At 32.7% G+C, this 18,752-nt stretch overlaps 3 protein-coding genes across 7 annotated transcripts; 2 read left to right on the forward strand and 1 right to left on the reverse strand.

Moving 5' to 3' along the window:
- The first annotated feature begins 695 nt into the window (after nucleotides 1-695).
- On the forward strand, nucleotides 696-5,881 carry LOC105131780 (enoyl-[acyl-carrier-protein] reductase [NADH] 1, chloroplastic-like). 2 transcript variants are annotated; one of them, XM_011034920.1, is made up of 13 exons: nucleotides 696-882; nucleotides 1,625-1,936; nucleotides 2,439-2,548; nucleotides 2,647-2,702; nucleotides 2,806-2,890; nucleotides 2,977-3,024; nucleotides 3,719-3,793; nucleotides 3,868-3,979; nucleotides 4,068-4,119; nucleotides 4,217-4,268; nucleotides 4,370-4,427; nucleotides 5,203-5,301; nucleotides 5,570-5,881. In XM_011034920.1, the coding sequence occupies exons 2-13, from the start codon at nucleotides 1,660-1,662 to the stop codon at nucleotides 5,719-5,721; spliced, it is 1,176 nt and encodes a 391-aa protein (XP_011033222.1). In that variant the 5' UTR covers nucleotides 696-882; nucleotides 1,625-1,659; the 3' UTR covers nucleotides 5,722-5,881. The 2 variants fall into 2 exon arrangements, with proteins under 2 accessions (XP_011033222.1, XP_011033223.1); XM_011034921.1 differs by lacking the exon at nucleotides 696-882 and adding an exon at nucleotides 932-1,023.
- A 320-nt stretch (nucleotides 5,882-6,201) lies between these two features.
- LOC105131781 (non-structural maintenance of chromosomes element 4 homolog A-like) lies at nucleotides 6,202-9,255 on the reverse strand. Its single transcript, XM_011034923.1, has 7 exons — nucleotides 8,886-9,255; nucleotides 8,657-8,737; nucleotides 8,024-8,276; nucleotides 7,841-7,931; nucleotides 7,340-7,556; nucleotides 7,160-7,251; nucleotides 6,202-6,677 (listed from the first exon to the last, which is right to left on the reverse strand). Exons 1-7 carry the CDS (start codon nucleotides 9,067-9,069, stop codon nucleotides 6,420-6,422), a joined length of 1,176 nt encoding a protein of 391 aa, XP_011033225.1. The 5' UTR covers nucleotides 9,070-9,255; the 3' UTR covers nucleotides 6,202-6,419.
- A 1,205-nt stretch (nucleotides 9,256-10,460) lies between these two features.
- Nucleotides 10,461-14,155, forward strand: LOC105131782 (uncharacterized). 4 transcript variants are annotated; one of them, XR_843498.1, is made up of 3 exons: nucleotides 10,461-11,800; nucleotides 13,428-13,645; nucleotides 13,813-14,155. XR_843498.1 is itself a non-coding variant. In XM_011034924.1 (1 exon), the coding sequence occupies exon 1, from the start codon at nucleotides 10,746-10,748 to the stop codon at nucleotides 11,721-11,723; it is 978 nt and encodes a 325-aa protein (XP_011033226.1). In that variant the 5' UTR covers nucleotides 10,461-10,745; the 3' UTR covers nucleotides 11,724-12,014. The 4 variants fall into 4 exon arrangements, 1 of the variants encoding a protein (XP_011033226.1); XR_843497.1 differs by having other exon boundaries at nucleotides 13,428-13,640; XR_843499.1 differs by lacking the exon at nucleotides 13,428-13,645 and having other exon boundaries at nucleotides 13,813-14,152.
- The last annotated feature ends 4,597 nt before the right edge of the window (nucleotides 14,156-18,752 follow it).

Here is an 18,752-nt window from a genome sequence, read left to right on the forward strand (position 1 = left end):
CAAAAAAATCTATTTGAAGCTTGAGGATAATATAAATTATAATTTAGTCTTGATTCTAGAAAAATATAATTTTATCTCTAAATTCTAGAAAATTACTATTTTGCCTCTATATTATAGTAAAATTATGATTTCATTCTTTCAAATATGTTTGTGTGTTAGCTGAATTGGTGTAATTGTTTAAGAAGTGGTTTTTAGAGTGTGTTTAGAAATGTAGTTGTAGTTTTTTTTAAAGTGATTTTTATTTAAAAATATATTAAAATATTTTTTTACTTTTTAAAAATTATTTTTGATATCAATATATCAAAAAGTTTCTAAAAAACTAAAATAATATTAATTTTAAGTAAAAAAATTCAAAGTTTTTGAAATTTTTAGTATCTTGTTCCAAACCATCCCTAAGTTGATATGCCCAGTACTCTTTCATGTGGGCTTTCCTTCGTGTGGGCTTTTTCTTTATGATACCCATCTTCTATATATATATATATATATATATATATATATATAAACTGTTTCACAGCATTGCGTGGGAAAAATACTAGGTGTAAACTTAAAAAAACAATTTAAAAGTATAAATTAATAAATACTTTTATAAAAGCATCATCAAACACTGTTTACAAGGTTCTACTGGGTTCAGGCCCAAGAAGGGGGGCAAAATAGTATTTCCAAACGGGCGCCAAAACCAACAGGGAAAACTCTCTACCAGTTCCTGCGGCAATTTCAAAGCTTCCAAACCAACTGTCACCAAACAAAACCAAAACTTTGGTTTCATCGAAACCCCAAACCACCAACTTAATTTATAAACCAAACCAACACACTTTCCTTTGTATCCAAACAAAACGCCCCTTCTTTCTAGCTCAAATCTCGGCCATCACATTCACAACAGAGGTGAGTTTCAAAATGATCTTGACATGACACCGCCAGTGTCTCTTGATTTTTTTCTTAACAATTCAATCTAGTACATTGGTATTTCTGTTGGTTGTCATTTCAAGTGTTTTCTTGCTCTTCATATTGATCAATAAATGAAATGTTGGTGCACTTAATCCTTACTGAACACATATCTTGCTGTTGTTTTCGTGATCATCTCTCAACTGGGCACCTCAAAATGCATTGGTATTGGCTACATGGATGATTGTTTACGCCGGACATATACTTTTATTTCATGTTTCATCTATGTTTTCTTTGCATTGTCAATCTAGGCCGCACATGTTTTGTACATAAGTTTTGAGGTTTGTGGCGAAACTTGTTACGTGAAAATGTTTCCAGGACTTCTAATTGATACCATGTTTTGTGCCCGTGGAATATTACTATATTTTGGCTTGGAATTGTTAGTTTTTAAAAGCAGCACTGCAGTGATTTTTAGGGCCATAATTTAGCGGTAAAAAGTTGCATGGTCATTTTATATCTTTCAGTTATGAACAAGTAGATTTCAATTTCTTTTGGTAATTTGATTTTCTTGGAAGAACTCGTTATAGTTGTTGGGAATTTCATTGGATACTGTAAAAAGTTTTCATCCTTTTAGTTTTTCTCCCGTGAGTTAGAAATTACCTTTGGGAGCTACACGAACCAGGTTTATGTTTCGATATACCATGTTTCTGCTTTAATTATATATTTCTTTTCAATATTGCAGAATTGTTTTTATATTTGGTGATTTGACTTTACAAAATGGCCACGGCTGCAACTCCTGCCACAAACATGGCAATGATGAAGCCTTGCATTTCTTCTTCTCGCAAAGTATTCATGTCAAGTGCAGCAAGTTTCAGTACTGAATCTAAAGAGGCATCTTGGAATAGGCTTACAAGCTCCTCTCACATCTCATCAAGGCAACCTTTTTTCGAGAGCATTTTCTCAGGACCAATAAAATTTAAGAAGGTTGTTACCAGAGCAATGTCTGCTGCGAATGAGAACAAGCCTCTGCCAGGATTGCCTGTTGATTTAAGAGGTCAGGCGTCTCTTTTTTCCCCTATTGTTTCTAAGGCTGACTTCAAAATTTGTTCACATCTTTGCATGTTTTTCACAATTATGATAGTTGCTTTAAGGATCCTTTGATAGTTTTCAACCTTTCTAAGGCTGACTTCAAAATTCGTGCACATCCTTGCATATTTTTCACAATTACTATAGCTGCTTTAATTATCCTTTGATAGTTTTCATACTTTGTTCAAATTAAACAAAGCAAAACTAGGAAATGTAAAACAATGATATTAGTAAAAATGGCTTGACAAATGGTCCTAGCTTTCTACTGCGTTCATCGACAAGTTTGCAGGTGCTTAGGTTTGACTTGGAGGCTTTCTCATGTTGCCTCTGAATTTTCTATTTCATTAGAAAATTTCAATTCCAGATATGCTGCTATTCCTAGCCACATGTATTTCTGCAGTGATCTGAAATGATTGCCAGCTAAACAATATAACATCCAGTACATCTAACAATGGGACCATTGTCTCCAGGTAAGAGAGCATTTATTGCTGGTGTAGCTGATGACAATGGATATGGCTGGGCAATAGTGAAGTCCCTTGCTGCTGCTGGTGCTGAGATTATTGTTGGCACATGGGTGCCTGTATGTAAATTGATCCAACTTTATTCCCTTGTGGCCTTTGTAATTCTCAAGTTCTGACAATAAATTCTCTGACAAAAATTATATTTTTCTTTCTGCAGGCATTGAACATATTTGAAAGCAGTCTACGGCGTGGGAAATTTGATGAATCACGCGTGTAAGAGAAAATTTAACATTTCATGAAATGCATGCAGATGATTCAATATTTAATGATCGATTTCTTGCTTACTGCTGATTGTTATTGCAATTTGATTTTTCAGATTGCCAGATGGTTCTTTAATGGAAATTACTAAAGTTTACCCAATGGATGCAGTCTATGACAGTCCAGATGATGTTCCTGAGGATGTAATGATAGCATTTAATCGATTTTCTTAGATGATATGTATAATATTTTATTTTTGTTTGTATTTCTTATTAGTGGGTTTGTGCAGGTAAAATCAAACAAACGTTATGCAGGGTCCTCAAAATGGACTGTTAAGGTATCATACTTTTCTTATTTCCAACCATGCTTGATGAAATATCTACCCATTCATCTGTTTGATTCATTATTTGGTTGGTTGATACTTGGTGGTGAAGTCCGAAAATGAGATATCATGAGTTTATAATTTTGAAGTTACATTCCTGCGAAGTGTAATAAAACATTCTATGAATTAGTTTATTTGTTTGTGAATTGCCATCCACATATAAGATGGTCAAGACAAATGTGGAAATTTTTTTTGCATTTATAATATACCGGTCAGATTCCAATCCTACTTATTTCAACTGATTGACTTGAGTAACAATAAATGAATTTTCAAAAGTAATTCTAACAGGATAATCTTGGCTGGGTCATTGTATTTTCTCATAATTGTTTTGTTCTTTCTTTTCTCGTGAGGGCTAGCTGCTTGGTTTAATTAATGAAATAATTTGCATAAATTAAGAATTCAGCATTGCATGCTAGTGTCTGTGAGGGCATAAATCTAGTGCTTCTACTTGGTGTTCAATTTACTTCGAGTTCTGTTTAGAAACAAAGTCGTTTCCTTCTCAATCTGTTACAGTGATCTGTGAAACATTAAATTAATTGAGCTCATCTTAATCTGTTGTTTTTCTGAGAAGGTGGTTAGGATGTACTTGTTTTTCCATCTGTTGAGTTAAAATACTAAACCAGATTATAATGAGTAATATGTCTTGCAGGAGCTTGTTGAATCGGTGAAGCAGGATTTTGGAAGCATTGACATACTTGTGCATTCACTTGCTAATGGGCCAGAGGTCTTGTGATATTCATTTTTCCTCTTGTGCTTCTTTTCAAGATTTTTGTGTCACTGAATCACTTAACTTCACAGGTTACCAAACCTCTCCTAGAGACATCCAGGAATGGATATCTCGCTGCCATCTCAGCTTCGAGCTATTCCTTTGTTTCGTTACTGAAAGAATTTGTTTCAATAATGAATCCAGGTATAACTATCATCCTATTTTCTTTCTTGGGCATCACCAGTGATTATTCCTGGAAATTAAGTTTCAATGTTGAATGTTGATATTGTAGGTGGCGCTTCAATTTCTCTTACCTACATTGCTTCTGAAAGGATCATTCCAGGGTATTCACATGCTTTCTTATTGCTTCTAGAAGTCACCATGCCTTCTTGTTTTTTTTTTCCCTTTCGAAAACATCATTATAAATTGTTACATATGCAGATATGGTGGAGGCATGAGTTCAGCAAAGGCTGCTCTCGAGAGTGATACACGAGTGGGTTTCTTATTTCTCTCCCATTTCTTTTTTCTATATCTCTAGCTTACCATGCTCTAGCATTCATTTTGATTTTGCCAATTTTTCCATGCTTGATTCAGGTGCTGGCTTTTGAAGCTGGAAGAAAACACAAAATCAGAGTCAACACTATATCTGCAGGTATATTGGCTATTCCTAGCTAACTAAATTACATGGGCCAAAGCTAGGAGCATAACAATCCTGCAATCTCTTGAACTATATTTAGGGCCCAATGGCACATGCTCATGAATGTATTAGATTTTTTTTTATTTCAAACATAAAAATTTAGAGCATGAACGAAACTGCAGCTATCTATTGCACCTTGTGATCCGAAGATCGTTGCCATTTGATAAGTGTTAAGAAGATCTCTCGCTGAAGTTGAGATACTTGTATTCTCTGTGATCCCCCTACACCCTATGGATATGCATGTGTTTCTCTAAGGAGTCAGTTAAGCCAGTGAGCTTCTCTCTTTAATTCTTCATGCAACCATTCATGGTGTATCCATGTGCACAACATGGAAAGGCCTTCACCCTAACTGTAATTTGCACAGGTAAATAGAGCATCCCTGCATTGGACAAATTGTGAATCATGCTGCCATTTGGGTCCTGAGGTATATGAGCTGTATATACACACTACTCAAGAGTAGACCAATACATCCTCGTCTATAATGCTGCAAGTTTGAACATTAGCATAGTTGTTCTTCTCTAGGTGTGTGAAACGCAAATGCTATCTTCTGAGGCATGAGCACCAACAGAACTGGTGGCTCAGAATTGCACATTCATGTCTTTGACTGTATTCCTTCTTCTTCCTTCTTCTCTGGATTGCCGGGTCAAATGCTAAGCATGCTAAATTACCCTGCATACGCAGGGTTGTGTGTGCATGTCTCTCACATATTTGTTCTCACAAATACTTTTAGGCCCCTTAAGAAGTCGTGCTGCGAAAGCAATTGGATTTATTGATATGATGATTGATTACTCATCGGCTAATGCACCCCTACAGAAGGAACTATCTGCTGGTAAGCTATGAACTATACAAATTGGTCTACATTTGATTGTACTGTTATATAAAAAGAAACAAAAAGGACAATTACATAAACTACATGAATGTGTTTATCTAAGTTCAAAAATTAAGAGTTTGGCTTTCCCTTGCTATGACTCATTTTTTGACCCCCAATCAAAAAAACCAAGTTTGAAAACTGTTTCGTAAACGCACTCACAGCTAAATGTTGCCTTTTAATCACATGCATTGTTCTTCCTTCCTGAGCTTGAAATCTAATGTTGCAGAGGAGGTGGGGAATGCAGCTGCCTTCCTGGCCTCACCCTTGGCTTCGGCTATCACTGGAGCAGTTGTTTATGTGGACAATGGTTTGAATGCTATGGGAGTGGGAGTTGACAGCCCAATATTTGTGGATCTTGACATTCCAAAGGATAACTAGAGCTCGAGGTTGAAATTCCAACAATGTTGTTTATCGTGCCAGCTGAAAATTTTGTATTTTGCAATAAATAAATCGATCCCACAAAAAATCTTGACAGCCCTTGCCTTTATCTAATTAATTGGAACTTATTTTTCTTAATGACATTCCATAGCTTTAAAACGTTGGTGTCGCTCTCTCCCTCCCTCTCTCTCTCAAACACCTGATATTCCTGCTTTAGGCAAGAATACAAATCAAAATGATAAAATTAATTTTTATACAAATCAAAATGATAAAATTAATTTATGTCATCATCTAGTGTTCAGTAAGCAACAGAAATGAATCGGAGGCTGTTGGGTTCTTGTGCAGCAGATATATTGGATTAATAAATATTGGGATACTTTATGTCAAAGGAATTTTTTGGTTGGTAATCGTGGTCTCAACTTCACAAAATAGCATGCTCATAAAATAAAAAAATAAAAAACAAACACACCAGGGAGAGGATGAGAGAACAGAGGAAAGATGGTTGCTAATTTGCTTCTCAAATTTCAACCAAAAAGAATCCCTTGGGAACACAAAGAAAAAGGCCACGATTAATATGATGGCCTCAATGCTAAAATACTAATTGACCTCTATCATTCTATGCATGTACACGACTATATGACTGACTCATGGGGAGGTCCCAATATCTTCTGGCTGAATCCCCCCGCATGCTTACATTCTCACCTCATTTTTCGCTTCCCTTTCCGAATAGCGGGTATTCTTACTTGGATATTATCGTTCTCAGGAGTTGAGTCTTCCACAACTGTCTTCTCTTGTAAAACCAAACCACGGTTCCTGGAGAACTTCCGAATGGGAGTGGTGGGTCCTCCTGCCTGTGATTCTACAGGTATCGGATCTGCTAGGCTATCACTTGGCATGTTTATTTGATTCCTATTTGGCATTAGCTCCTCCCCTACCTCAACAGCAGATATCATCAACTGCAAAATTTTGCATTAGCACATATCAGAAACTAGACCAGCTATACAGATTGTTTATTTTCTAAATACATTATCAGAAAATGCAACAAACTTCAGAGGCAATATTGGTATGACATATAAGAATTAAACTCGGTAAATGTATCTATTAGGCACATGGTTTCTTGTGAAAGGAATATGAGGCAAGTGCAGTGTGTACACAAAGCTTAACACTAATTATATGGACGTCCTACCACTATGTTAAACCAACAAGTTTATCTTAGGTCGTCACCTGCAACAATCAAATCTTCAAATAACTACTCCAGAATCATTACGAGAATTATTCTGCACTTATGTACTTGTGTTACTATTCCATTATGCTGCTAGAGAACCCCACTGACGCTAAAAATCCTTGGAATGGTCGGCATTTATAAATAAAAGAAAAATTCTGCAGAAATTTATCATAAAAAATATAAATCTAATTCATCAAACTAAGGTCCATGTACCTTCCAATCCTTGAAGTCAAATCTGAAGACAAAGTGCCGGTAAGCTACCTCCCCTGAGACTACTTTACCAGCATCAGGTGCATTCCTCGGAGCTGAAATGTAGGGGATTCTTAGACAATAAGAAGGAAAAAAAGGGGGGAGAAAGACATTTTAGAATGAAAGCATTTATAAAAATCTTACAAACAAGATGCCAGCCATTCTCATTCACTTTTATTTCAGCCCTTCCATCTTTAACTAGAAATGACAAAGCAAACAAATTCTCCACTGTCTGTGCAAAAGAGTTTCTATTCAAAACCAAATTTTCAAGCTTGACACTTCTTTTATTCTTTAAAATACTAAACATAGTTGCCATATTTTTGTCAGTATCAGTTCTCTCCTTTGCACCACCGTCATTGACCTGCACAAAGTAACAGGAAAGCTTGGTACCCTAGATTCCAGACAAGGGATTCAGATATACATATATTAATGCTGAAAATGATTGAAGAATGAGCAATTTGAGGTCTCTATTGAATAATTAAACAAAATTTGAAGGTGAATAAACAAGATAAAGTAACAGAAGAATAGTTCTTTCCATTCCTGGGTTAAGCATATAGCAGTCAAACTTGGTAATTGCCACTCCAACTCAATCAACTTTTTTCACAAAACAGAAACCAATTACACAAGCATATAAAGCACCCCCACCTCTTCCGGTTGAACACTTCCGGTTGGTCTTGTACGTCTTCTACCAACAACAGCCTTACGTTGCTTTAACTCAGTATCCATCGGCCCAACCCTTAACAGGAAAAAACAGATGAAAAAATATTCATTTAAAATTTTCCAAAACAAAAGGGTGTTCCAAAAAGGACAATGTTCTGCTGCTATTACATGGTACAGCATCCAGGACAACTACTGAAAATATGTGAGACAGCAACTCCAATATCTTTCCAAGCAATCAAATTTCTGCTACCGTCAGCACTAGTACTAGGCCCATCTTGTCGGCCAAAATCTCTAAGGAGACCATTGACAAAATCTGAAGGTGTTATTCCATCATGTCCATGCGCCTTAACAGAGGCTACCAAAGAGTTTGTTATATCCAGTAAAGCCTCTGCATCAGCAACTTGTTCTCTAGGTTTTTGCACTGAAGATCACATAAATTGCAAAACCAGGAGCAATTAAGAAAATCATAAATGACCATTCTTTCTAGAACCGTAATTAGTTTTACAAAAATAGCAAGAGTTAATCAACAATAACAAAAACAACAATACCAATCTCACCAAAACACTCTTCCAAAACCACTTACAGAGCAATTTAAAGCGTTCGAATAATGGGAAGCACTCATTCAATGCAACACTTTTCAGGAAGTAATTTCGGGAAGAATTAAAGCTCTAAGAAATTAGCATTAGAAGAAAAAAAAAAAAAAACTCAACGCACATCAAACCAAGAACAAGAATTTGAGCCTTAATTCTCAATTAAAAAAAGGAATAGAAATGATTAGTGAAATGTAGAAGTAGCGAATACCCAATTTGTGCAAGTCCTCCACTTGATTAATAATGGAATTAAACTTATCAGAATCAACCCTTTCAACGTCCTCTCTTCCATCTGCTCAAATTTTTCAACAAAAATGCATCACTCATGTGTCAAACTCTGAAGAAAGCCAAATAAAAAGGAAACTCGTAAATACTTAAGACAGAGAGGACTCGAAAACAAACTACGAAAATTAAGAAAAAAGAAAGAAAGAAAAGAGTGCCAATTATGATTCTCTTCACGTCACGGTAACGTGAACGGAGAAGTCTCCGTTCAGTGGCCTCTTGACTGTCCATATCGCTCGTTTCAGCTCCACCATTATTGAGTCTGCTGCTGCTGCTGCTAGTACTACCAGCAGCAACTGGATGGGGAGTAATGTGGGGCTCGCGTTTGACGGGTCGGGTCATGGAGGTGGGGTTTTGTTAGAGAGAATTGGGAATTGTTAGGGTTTCAAATTAAGATGGAGAGAATTTAAATTTAATTGTTAGGATTTTCGGGGAGAAATGTCAAGAGTCTATTTTCTTTCGCTCACTTTTTATTTGCGCTGCGCGGTTTCTTAACAATAAGGAATTCTTTTGCTTTTAGCCATGGAGAAGGGTCCTGAATACGGATCGGGACACGTGCGACTTTTGGAGGGCACGAGCGGAAATGAACGGTTGCAGAAGCGATCCTAAAACTGGGCCTTTTGCAAAAAGGAGATGGGTCTTTAGGACTTCATGTATTGGCCCGTGAGACTAGAATAGATTTTATAAACCGAGGGTCAAAATGTAAAATTTCCATTTTAGAGGAGTAATTTTATAAAATTTTCCTAGAAATTTTATAAGCATGCGGAGAATTTTGCAAAATTTTCAAACCTCGTCAGAGTTGAGTTTTTATTTTTTATTTTATTAATGTGTATTTTAATTAATTTTATAAATTTTAAAATAAATAATAATATAAGTTTTTAGTGACTTTAAAATTTATAAAATTAAAATAAATAATTTTTAAAAAATAAATTCAGGATCTAATGTTAAATTGAAATTATATGATGTAATTCTCTGCGTGTTTAAGTTATTGATACGATATTTCCAGGAGGGAATCTGCTGGTAGAACACTTATTAGACCCGTTATGGTATTCATCCGATTTAAATGCGTGATGGTAATGCGGTGTCTTATAAACCTGTTTTCAAATTAAAAATATATTAAAATAATATTTTTTATTTTTAACATAAACCCATTAAAAATATTAAAAAACATTTAAAAAAAATTAAAAAAATTAAAAAAATTAATATAATATTATCTAAAAAAAAGAATTTGAAAAACATTTTTTTTTAAAAAAAACTTAATCACCTAAATAAACATTCCCGATAACCTCCGGTCAATTTGGATCTACAATATTATTTTAATATTAAAAATAATAATAAAATATTACATTTTAGTTTTTTTAAATAAAAGGGTATTATTTTTTAATTATAAATAAACTAAAATAATATTATTTGAAATAATAATAATAATTAAAAAAAAAACCAAATTGATTGGAATTGATAAAATCGAAGAAGTCATGTGGCTTGTCTCTAACAGTGTCGAAACTAAGCTGGACAAGATTTTGATACTGTTTGAGAGTGAATTTAATTTTTTTATTTTAAATTAATTTTATAAATTACTATCATAAATAAATTTTTTTCAAAATTATTTTTTCAATATTTTTTTCAAATAAATATTATTTTAAAATAAATTCACAAACACAAAATCCACGTGCCAGGTCCGGAGAGTTTAACATCCATTTCTGGGAGTTCAATCGAGTCTTTCAGTAGAGACAAAACTTTTCAGAAATTTTCAAAATTTCAAAATATTTCCTTTTCTTTCGAAAATTAATAATCCTTTTAAACGGCAAAATTACACCCCAAACAGGAGCTCCCAAGTGGAGCCGCAACTTCGCTATACTATTTCTCCAATCCAGCCAGCCAAGATGTCAAAATCCTTCCAAATCAAATCAAAAACCCTAAAATTGAACCCTTTTTATAATCACTTCACTATATAAATCACCCAATCTTCACTGATCATTGATAAATCACTGTTAAACCTTGAGCTCAAGAAACAAGAAATGAAAGCCTCACTAAAATTCCGGGAAGAGCAAAACCCCCTATTTAGAGCCAAAGTGCCACTTAACATCTTGGGTTTACCATTTCAATCAGGAATTATAGCCGGAGAATCCAAAGAACTTTCTTTAAATCTCTCTACTTTCTTCCAATCTGGACCCTCCATCAAAATCGCTTACCGTCCTAATGACTCGTGGAACCCCTTCTCCCTCGTTATCAAAACCGGAACCGGTCACTTCGGTTCTCCGGTTTCTAGCTCCATGATTATGAGTGCGGAGTTCAATCTATTGAGTAAAGGCACTAGTAATTTAAACCCTAGCTTTATGCTCCACTTCAAGCCTCAATTTGGGGATTTTTCGATTAAGAAGTCGCAGTCGTCGACTCACGTGAGTCATCTGACGGGGTCGATTCTGAACGGCAGCGCTTCGTCTGATGATCATGGGTCGATTGAGGCCGTCGAGGCTGCGACTCCGACTCCGGATGTTGTCGACGGCGTGTTTTGTAGGAAGAGGATTACGGTTATGCCACCGGTGACGGCGAGTGCGGTTGCGGGACTGTTTTCTGGCGTGGAGGTTACGGCGAAGACGAGCCTTCCAGTGAGGAGCCAGGCGGTGGTGAGTTTCCGGTGGGGAGTTCGGGTTCCGGCTGAAATTAAGAGTGGCGGTGAATCAACGGCTGGGATTAATTTTAGGACGATACCGATCTTTGTGATGAATAAGATTGGAATTGAACACGTGGATGGTAGAGATGAGAGCAGTAAGAAAGAGGGGACGACAGGGAAGGTGGAGATGGGTTCGGGGAATGCTGAGGTGGCAGAGGCGTGTTTGGGTGTGAAAAGGCAATTAGAGGTTTTGCAGAGTGAGAACGGGCATTTGAGGAAAGCAGTGGAGGAATTGAGTAAAGAAATTGGCGGAGGGAAATTATCAGTTGGGGATTTGGATTCTGGAAAATCCGAGAGAAATGGAATTAAAAGCCCCGAGTAGAATGGAGGAGAAACCATGAGAGGAAGAAATCAATGGAAGGAGATTGAAGAAGGCATGCGAGGGAACAGCTACTAGTGGTAATTGGTCCTTGAAATTACTGGATAGTTATAATTTGGTGCTTAATACATTAAGTTTGTTTTATTAATATCAACTTTTCAGTTTATTTAGGGTTTTGTTAACTATGTTTTTTTTAGGGTTTTGGTTGGTTGGTTTGGTTTAGTCATGTAAGATAAAGATGTAAATTAATTAAAATCAATTGGGTTTTTAGTGTTTTGGATAAGGAATTCGAAATTAACTGTAAGTTTAATTTTTATTTTATTTTGTTGGTAGCATTACTAAGGGGATGTCTGGGAGAGTTGTAGTAATTGATTTTTAAATTACTTTTTGTAAATTAATTTTTATTTAGAAAGGTAAAAAAATGATTTTTTTAAAATTTTTAAACATGTTAAAATAATTTTAAAATATAAATTTTTTTAATTTTAAATAAAAATAAATAAATTTGCTCAATTTCTAAAAGATTTATTTGTATGAATCCCGCATTCAACATTTTGATTTATTAGAGAAATGAAAGTTGGAGCTTTAATTTTGTTTTTGTATTGATTATAAACAATGATATTGATTACTGTCTCGAATATATACAATTAGAACACATAATATATATCATTTAAGTTATGCCATTTACTACACTCATTTAACCATAATGTTTAAATTCACTACGCCATTTGTTAAATCTCTTAATATTAGGGTTGAGTTTTTTCATACCGATTGATTTTGATTTGGTTTGGTTTGCTTCGTGTTGCTGAAAAACCAGCAAATCTGAAAAATTGACCTATCAGACATCCAAGAACAGCAAAAACTAGTTCTCAGCGTCTGAATCAATCAACCTTTTGTAAACATCAAGCAGATGGAAGGTCTCGTATAAATGTTTGAATGAACTTTCAAAAATAGCACTCACTAGATAGATATTCGACTGTGTTGTGTTATGGGTTAATTTTTTTATTTAATAAAAAATTATATATATAAGTTTTTTTGATATATTTTTGTAATTAAAAAAATTCAAAATAAAAATTCAAAATTCTAATGCATACATGCAATAAAAAAAAAATTTAAATTTAAATATTTAATTTTATAAGATAAGATATTTATTCAGTTGTATTTGTTAAACTTATTTATTTATTTAATTAAATGATAATAGAAATAAAAACATGTATTAAATTGATTGAATAAAATAAAATATTATACAAGACTAAACATATTAAAAATATTATATTAAAATAAATATTTTTATTTAAATAATAAATTTCATCCATAACAATAAAATAAAATTATAATTGAATCTATACTTATTGATTTATATACCTGTTTGCATGTGCTCATCACTGATGGTTAGTGACATTTCTTGCTTTTTTTGAGATATTTTTGGCTTGGTTTTCGTTGATGATTATGAAGTTTATGATTGAATGATGCTACCACAATTCCTAAGATTAGAATTATATGATTGCATATTTTTGCCTGACTCAACGCCTCTCAAAAAATGGGTGTGGACCTATTCTCGCAATTAATTCTTCAAAATTTCCTGCAATCTTTCCTTACAATTGTTCTGCACATATATTTTAGAAGTTTTATCAAGGAATTTTGTCTCGCAGTTTCTTTCTTTCTTTGTTTTCTTTCGAACTGCCTGAGATGTTTTGTTCTTCTATATAGGACCTCCAATTGCTGGTTCTGCTGTTGAAAAGCTGGAGGAAATTATTGGTTATGTAAGCATAGGCCCTTTGAAATGGAAGGACCTAATTATGATGCTCAGTTGGTGGATTTAATTCTGGGTTTCCTTGCATCATTGAAGGGATCAACAGCCTAACCAACCAAAACATTTGCACCACTAACTTGTAGAATCAGCAGAAACATAACTAAGTCAAGGTAAGGTATTGAGACTTGAACAATCATAAAGAAAATTGTATGGATAGATGATCCTGTGTATCAATCTGCAATGCTTAAACATAAATGGAAAACATCATGTTTAGATCCAATCCCTTTTCGCCTTTACGTTGACATTGATTAACTTTCATTTTGCTGACATTTTGATTTTCAGGATTGGCGCATTTAGGTTTGATTCCAGAAGAAGAATTTGGGATATAGCATTGATCAAGGAAAAGCGAAGAAACCGAAACAGTTAGTTAAGAGTCCTTGTATCATCACGAACAAGTTTTCACACTTTAGCATGTCATCCACGGTATGCTGTGGAAAAACTCAATAGTTTTTTTCTTTTCTTTTCTGGAATGAGTGTATGTATCAACTTTCCGAGATATCTCCTGTCTGATTGTTAGGGTTTATGAAGTAAGTTTTTCTAGGCATCATTGTTTGGTTTAGTCATGTGAAGCGTTGGTGATATTTGTTAAATGCGTCAGCATGTATTTGGACTACAGAAATAAAAGTGAGGATGAATAAGTTCAAGCTATCTCGCGTCTGATTCAGTGAGAAGTGGTCCTAGCGTGATAGAAACCAACCATGCAAGTGATGCAATGCTTATTTGGCACGTTTCACATCAAAGCTTATAAAAGCATCATAATCTAAAATCTACTTGCTGTAGATTGAATGGCAATGCTCTTTTCAAAAGCAGCATTGCGGAGGAACAAAGAAGGGGAATTATCAGTAAATATACCAGTAATGGCAGATAGGACTTTCGGTGAAAGTGGGGAAATTTAGATTTGAATAATGATTTATACATTCAAGTTCTTGAATTGCAATGGATTCATTCAACATCTGCTGGAAGGATTTGAGAGGAAACAGAGAAGCAGAGCTGCCATGCCCTTCCATTAGATTTGTACATTTCAACATCTTGCTGCAAATTGTGCTGGGAAAAAAATGGTAAAAACGCCACTGTGTTGCTTGATAGCAGTACAAATGCATGATAAGTTAAGATGGCACTTGAGGAAAATTATTGGTAGCAAATTTTGCATACAGTGTGCATGAGGTGAAAAACCTTCCACAGCATCCTCTTGGTCCTAATAATTTTTTTGTTCCTGAAGTAACTTGTGATTCAGGTATACCAGCTACAGAAACATTTTCTACAGTTACTCGAGGCCATAGCTGGAGCTGGCTTTCTGCTTGTTTTCATATGGTAAAAAATTAATTCAATTTAATAACTTATATTATTTAGATGAGATTTCAAGATAAGATTTCAAGATAAGATTTCAGGATATGAGTTATATTATTTTTTAATATTCTTCTCAACTAGAAATTTTTTAAATTTAAAACTTATATAAATTTAAATTATTTTATATTTAAAATAAAAATGATAAGATTCGAATTTGAAACCATTTAATCATGAAGACTTTGATACCATATTATTCTCTAATATAATTATTTTGATATTTTTAAATCATTTTAATATGATAATTTAAATAATATTTTTTAAAAAATAAAAAAAATATTATTTTAATATTTTTAAATATAAAATACATTAAATTATAATTATAACCATACTTTTAAATATACCCTTCAAGTTTATTTTATTATGTGGTTTGCAGCTTTCCCCTTCAACACAAGATGATATTACTTGGAGGCTCAGCCCTGATGTCAAGTGTACAATAAAGAGCACTTGGGAGTTGACAAGTCGAAACGTCTGTGGGGTTCGCTAAACATTCCTAGGCAGAGCTTCATAGCTTTGTACCAGGTGTTCGAAAGTTGAAGACGGCGGGAGTCCTCTCAGTGTTTTTTAACAGAATGTTTGGAATTATAGTTGTTGTTATTTTTAAATAATTTTTTATTTTAAAATATATATTAATAATATATATTTTTTATTTTTTAAAAATTATTTTTAATATTAATATATTAAAATAATTTAAAAATATTAAAAATATATTAATTTAAAATTTATAAAAAATAAAAAAAAATTAAATTTTTTTAAAAACAACGTAGAAAATGCCCATCTCATCTTTACTGATTGATTTTCGAAGACAACCTGGGGTACTATGCAATTTCTTTTGGCCAAATTTCACCTGCAGAAAAATATCACTTTTCCTTATACACTGATCAGAGTAGATAGGTTGTCACATGTTTTTAAATCGATTTGGTATATTTATATTAAAAATAATTTTTTTTAAATAAATAATTTTTTTTTATTTATTTTTAAATAAAAATATTTTTAAAACAATAATTATTATACTTTCAAGTACTATTCTTATCAATAAATACTACCATGACATTGAAATGTTATCTTATTCTTTTATTTTGTTTTTTATGTGTTTGTTTTTAGGCCCTCATTACAAAATAATTAATCATATATTACAGGTGGATTAAATTCTTTTTATATATAGATTAAATTGGTTAAGATTCTATTATTATTTGTTGATGTTGTCTTATTAAAATCCATCATAACCAAAATATTCTGAACAAATCCATTAAATATATTTTTGAGTTTTTTTCCTTTTGATCTTGTAATTAACCCCAACTAGAATTTTTAATGGGTAATTTGGTGTAATTTAGATTGTATCATATTTAACCTAGCAACATAAATGATATACCCAAATATGTTTAATAGCTTTGTTTAGGACAATTAATGTTTTATTTAATAAAATAATAAAAAAATAGAAGCATAGAAAATCATATAAATAAAATTAAAGAAGAAAAAAAATTATAAGTAGGACTACATATAAAGAATGCCTTCTAATATATATATATATAATGTTAAAATCTTATTTGTAAACCAAGTAAAAGTTAAATATTCTATTAAAAAACATCATAAAAAATTGAAAAAATAAACAACTAATAAAAAGAAAAAACTATAAATAATAATAATAATCTCATGCACTTATTATTTTTTTGTCTAAAAGAGGTAATATGGTTATTCCTTTTAGAGCGTGTTTAGAAGTGTAATTACGGTTGATTTTTAAAATATTTTTCATTCAGAAATGCATCAAAATATTTTTTTATTTTTAAAAAATTATTTTTAACATTAGCATACTAAAATGATCAGAAAAACATCAAAAAGTATTAATTAAAATAAAAAATAATTTTTTATTTTATTTTTTAAAAATATTTTTAAAATACAAAAACAAACATATATTAATATAAAAATTTAATGTTGGAGGGTTTGTACATTTTAGTTTTACAACCGGATGTTATTTATTGCAAACTTTCAAACATCAAATGTAAATATATATTTTATTAATATAATTATTATTCACGACTTTTTAATTCCACTATTATCCAATAACAACCATTACCACTTCCCTCCTATTAATAATATCATAATTATCATTATTATCATTACCATCTTATTATTAAATTAACAATTATTTCATCATTATTTATATCATTTACATCATCACATGACCATTATCAAAATTATTAATATTATAAATACTAAAATTATAACTATAATTAATATTATTATCATCATAACCATCATAACCATTATTTTTAGTGCAAATTTTATAAACAATATAGTAATTTTTTTTATCTCATTATCATCATTCAAAAACTATAAAATATAATTTATATCGTAGGAAGAAAACTCTCTTGATACATCCTAACAATGAAAAATAACTCATTTTTATATTATTTTTTTCTCAAAACAAACGTTTCCTTAGACACTTCATTTTATTTTTTTAACCGTAATGTTAAATTATTTCTTTTCGTCAATCTAGATTTTTTTTTTTTTTTTACAATACAAAGGATACATTCACACAACTACAACCCAGCACATTCTAAGAAATATATTTTCATAAACAATAATCTCAAAAATCCAAACTCAAGAAATCAATAAAAATTCTTCATGCTTTGTAAAGAATCGAATACCCACTTGGCCACTTATAGCCTCCACTACACCATTATTTTACTTCCTCTTCCTCCATTCCTCCATTTTTGGTCCAACTCGTGAGAAAAAGGGCTAGATATGACAACATTCTACCGCCATTAATTCGGCCATAAAGGCCATTGATTTTCTCTGAACTTTTCAGCATCACTCGAGTATGATTTTAAACACTTTTGTAGTATGATGGCGTGGATTCACAAGAAAGAGTACTCTTACAGAAATATTCTTGAACAGGCTCAATTTCTTTCAACAACAGAAGGGAGAAAAAGAAGAAGAAAGTGGGGTTGCGTGGTGCTCTTGCCTTTACAAAAACATCATATTCATTCTTGGTAGCTATCAAATCATTTTCTTTTGGTTAACTTCTGGCCATAGGTACCATGTGCTTTCTATCCATCTTGCGTAATGAGCACCATGCGATGCCATTTCTTGTAGTTTTCCAATCTCGTATTTGATTTTCCCCATGCATCGTTTGGTAGCCGGCATCCATGGCTTCTCCGTTACAACCGTACTGCATTCGATACATCTAGGGCATGTAGATGTTAACCTTTCGCTATGCTACAGTTTCTTCACATCACATCACATAATTGATTCATCTCTTATGTGGAATGCAATGCTTTATGAAGATGAGATTTGGAAATTTAGAGAATACGATACTATAAATAGCTGCCCCTTGTCAAATTAGCAGAAGTCTTCATCGTCGCGACTGAGTAAATATTTACAGCTTCTGATTGCGCCGTGTTTGTCATTTTGAATAGAGGAAGTGATGGAATGTTAGGAGATGGTAGAATTTATGGCCAGGTGGGTGCTATCCAATGTTTTTTAATTTTGAAATGTATTGAATTATTTTTTATATTTATTTTTAATATTAACGTATTAAAAAATTAATTTTAAAAAAATTGAAATTTTTTAAAAACACAGTATGAACGCCTCGAAAATAAATATAAACTATGTGGTTGAGCCAAACCTGCATGGAGTTTTCTCTCATTAAATAATGAGGTATACACTACAAACAAAGGCACATCAACTACTAACTAATCCGATGCCCACTTGCCAAAATGGCAAATTGTAAGCATATAGACAGGTTGAATTTTCCAAATAAATTCATTGAAAACTTCAAATTGAAAGGCTATAAACCAATGTACCAGTCACAATCCTAGGTAAAACTCATTTTCAGCAAAGGATACCGTGAACATGCATTTGTTTAAATGTCTTCA

This window comes from Populus euphratica, unplaced genomic scaffold, assembly GCF_000495115.2.
Source record: "Populus euphratica unplaced genomic scaffold, PopEup_1.0 scaffold101.1, whole genome shotgun sequence".
Classification (NCBI taxonomy): Eukaryota; Viridiplantae; Streptophyta; class Magnoliopsida; order Malpighiales; family Salicaceae; genus Populus; species Populus euphratica.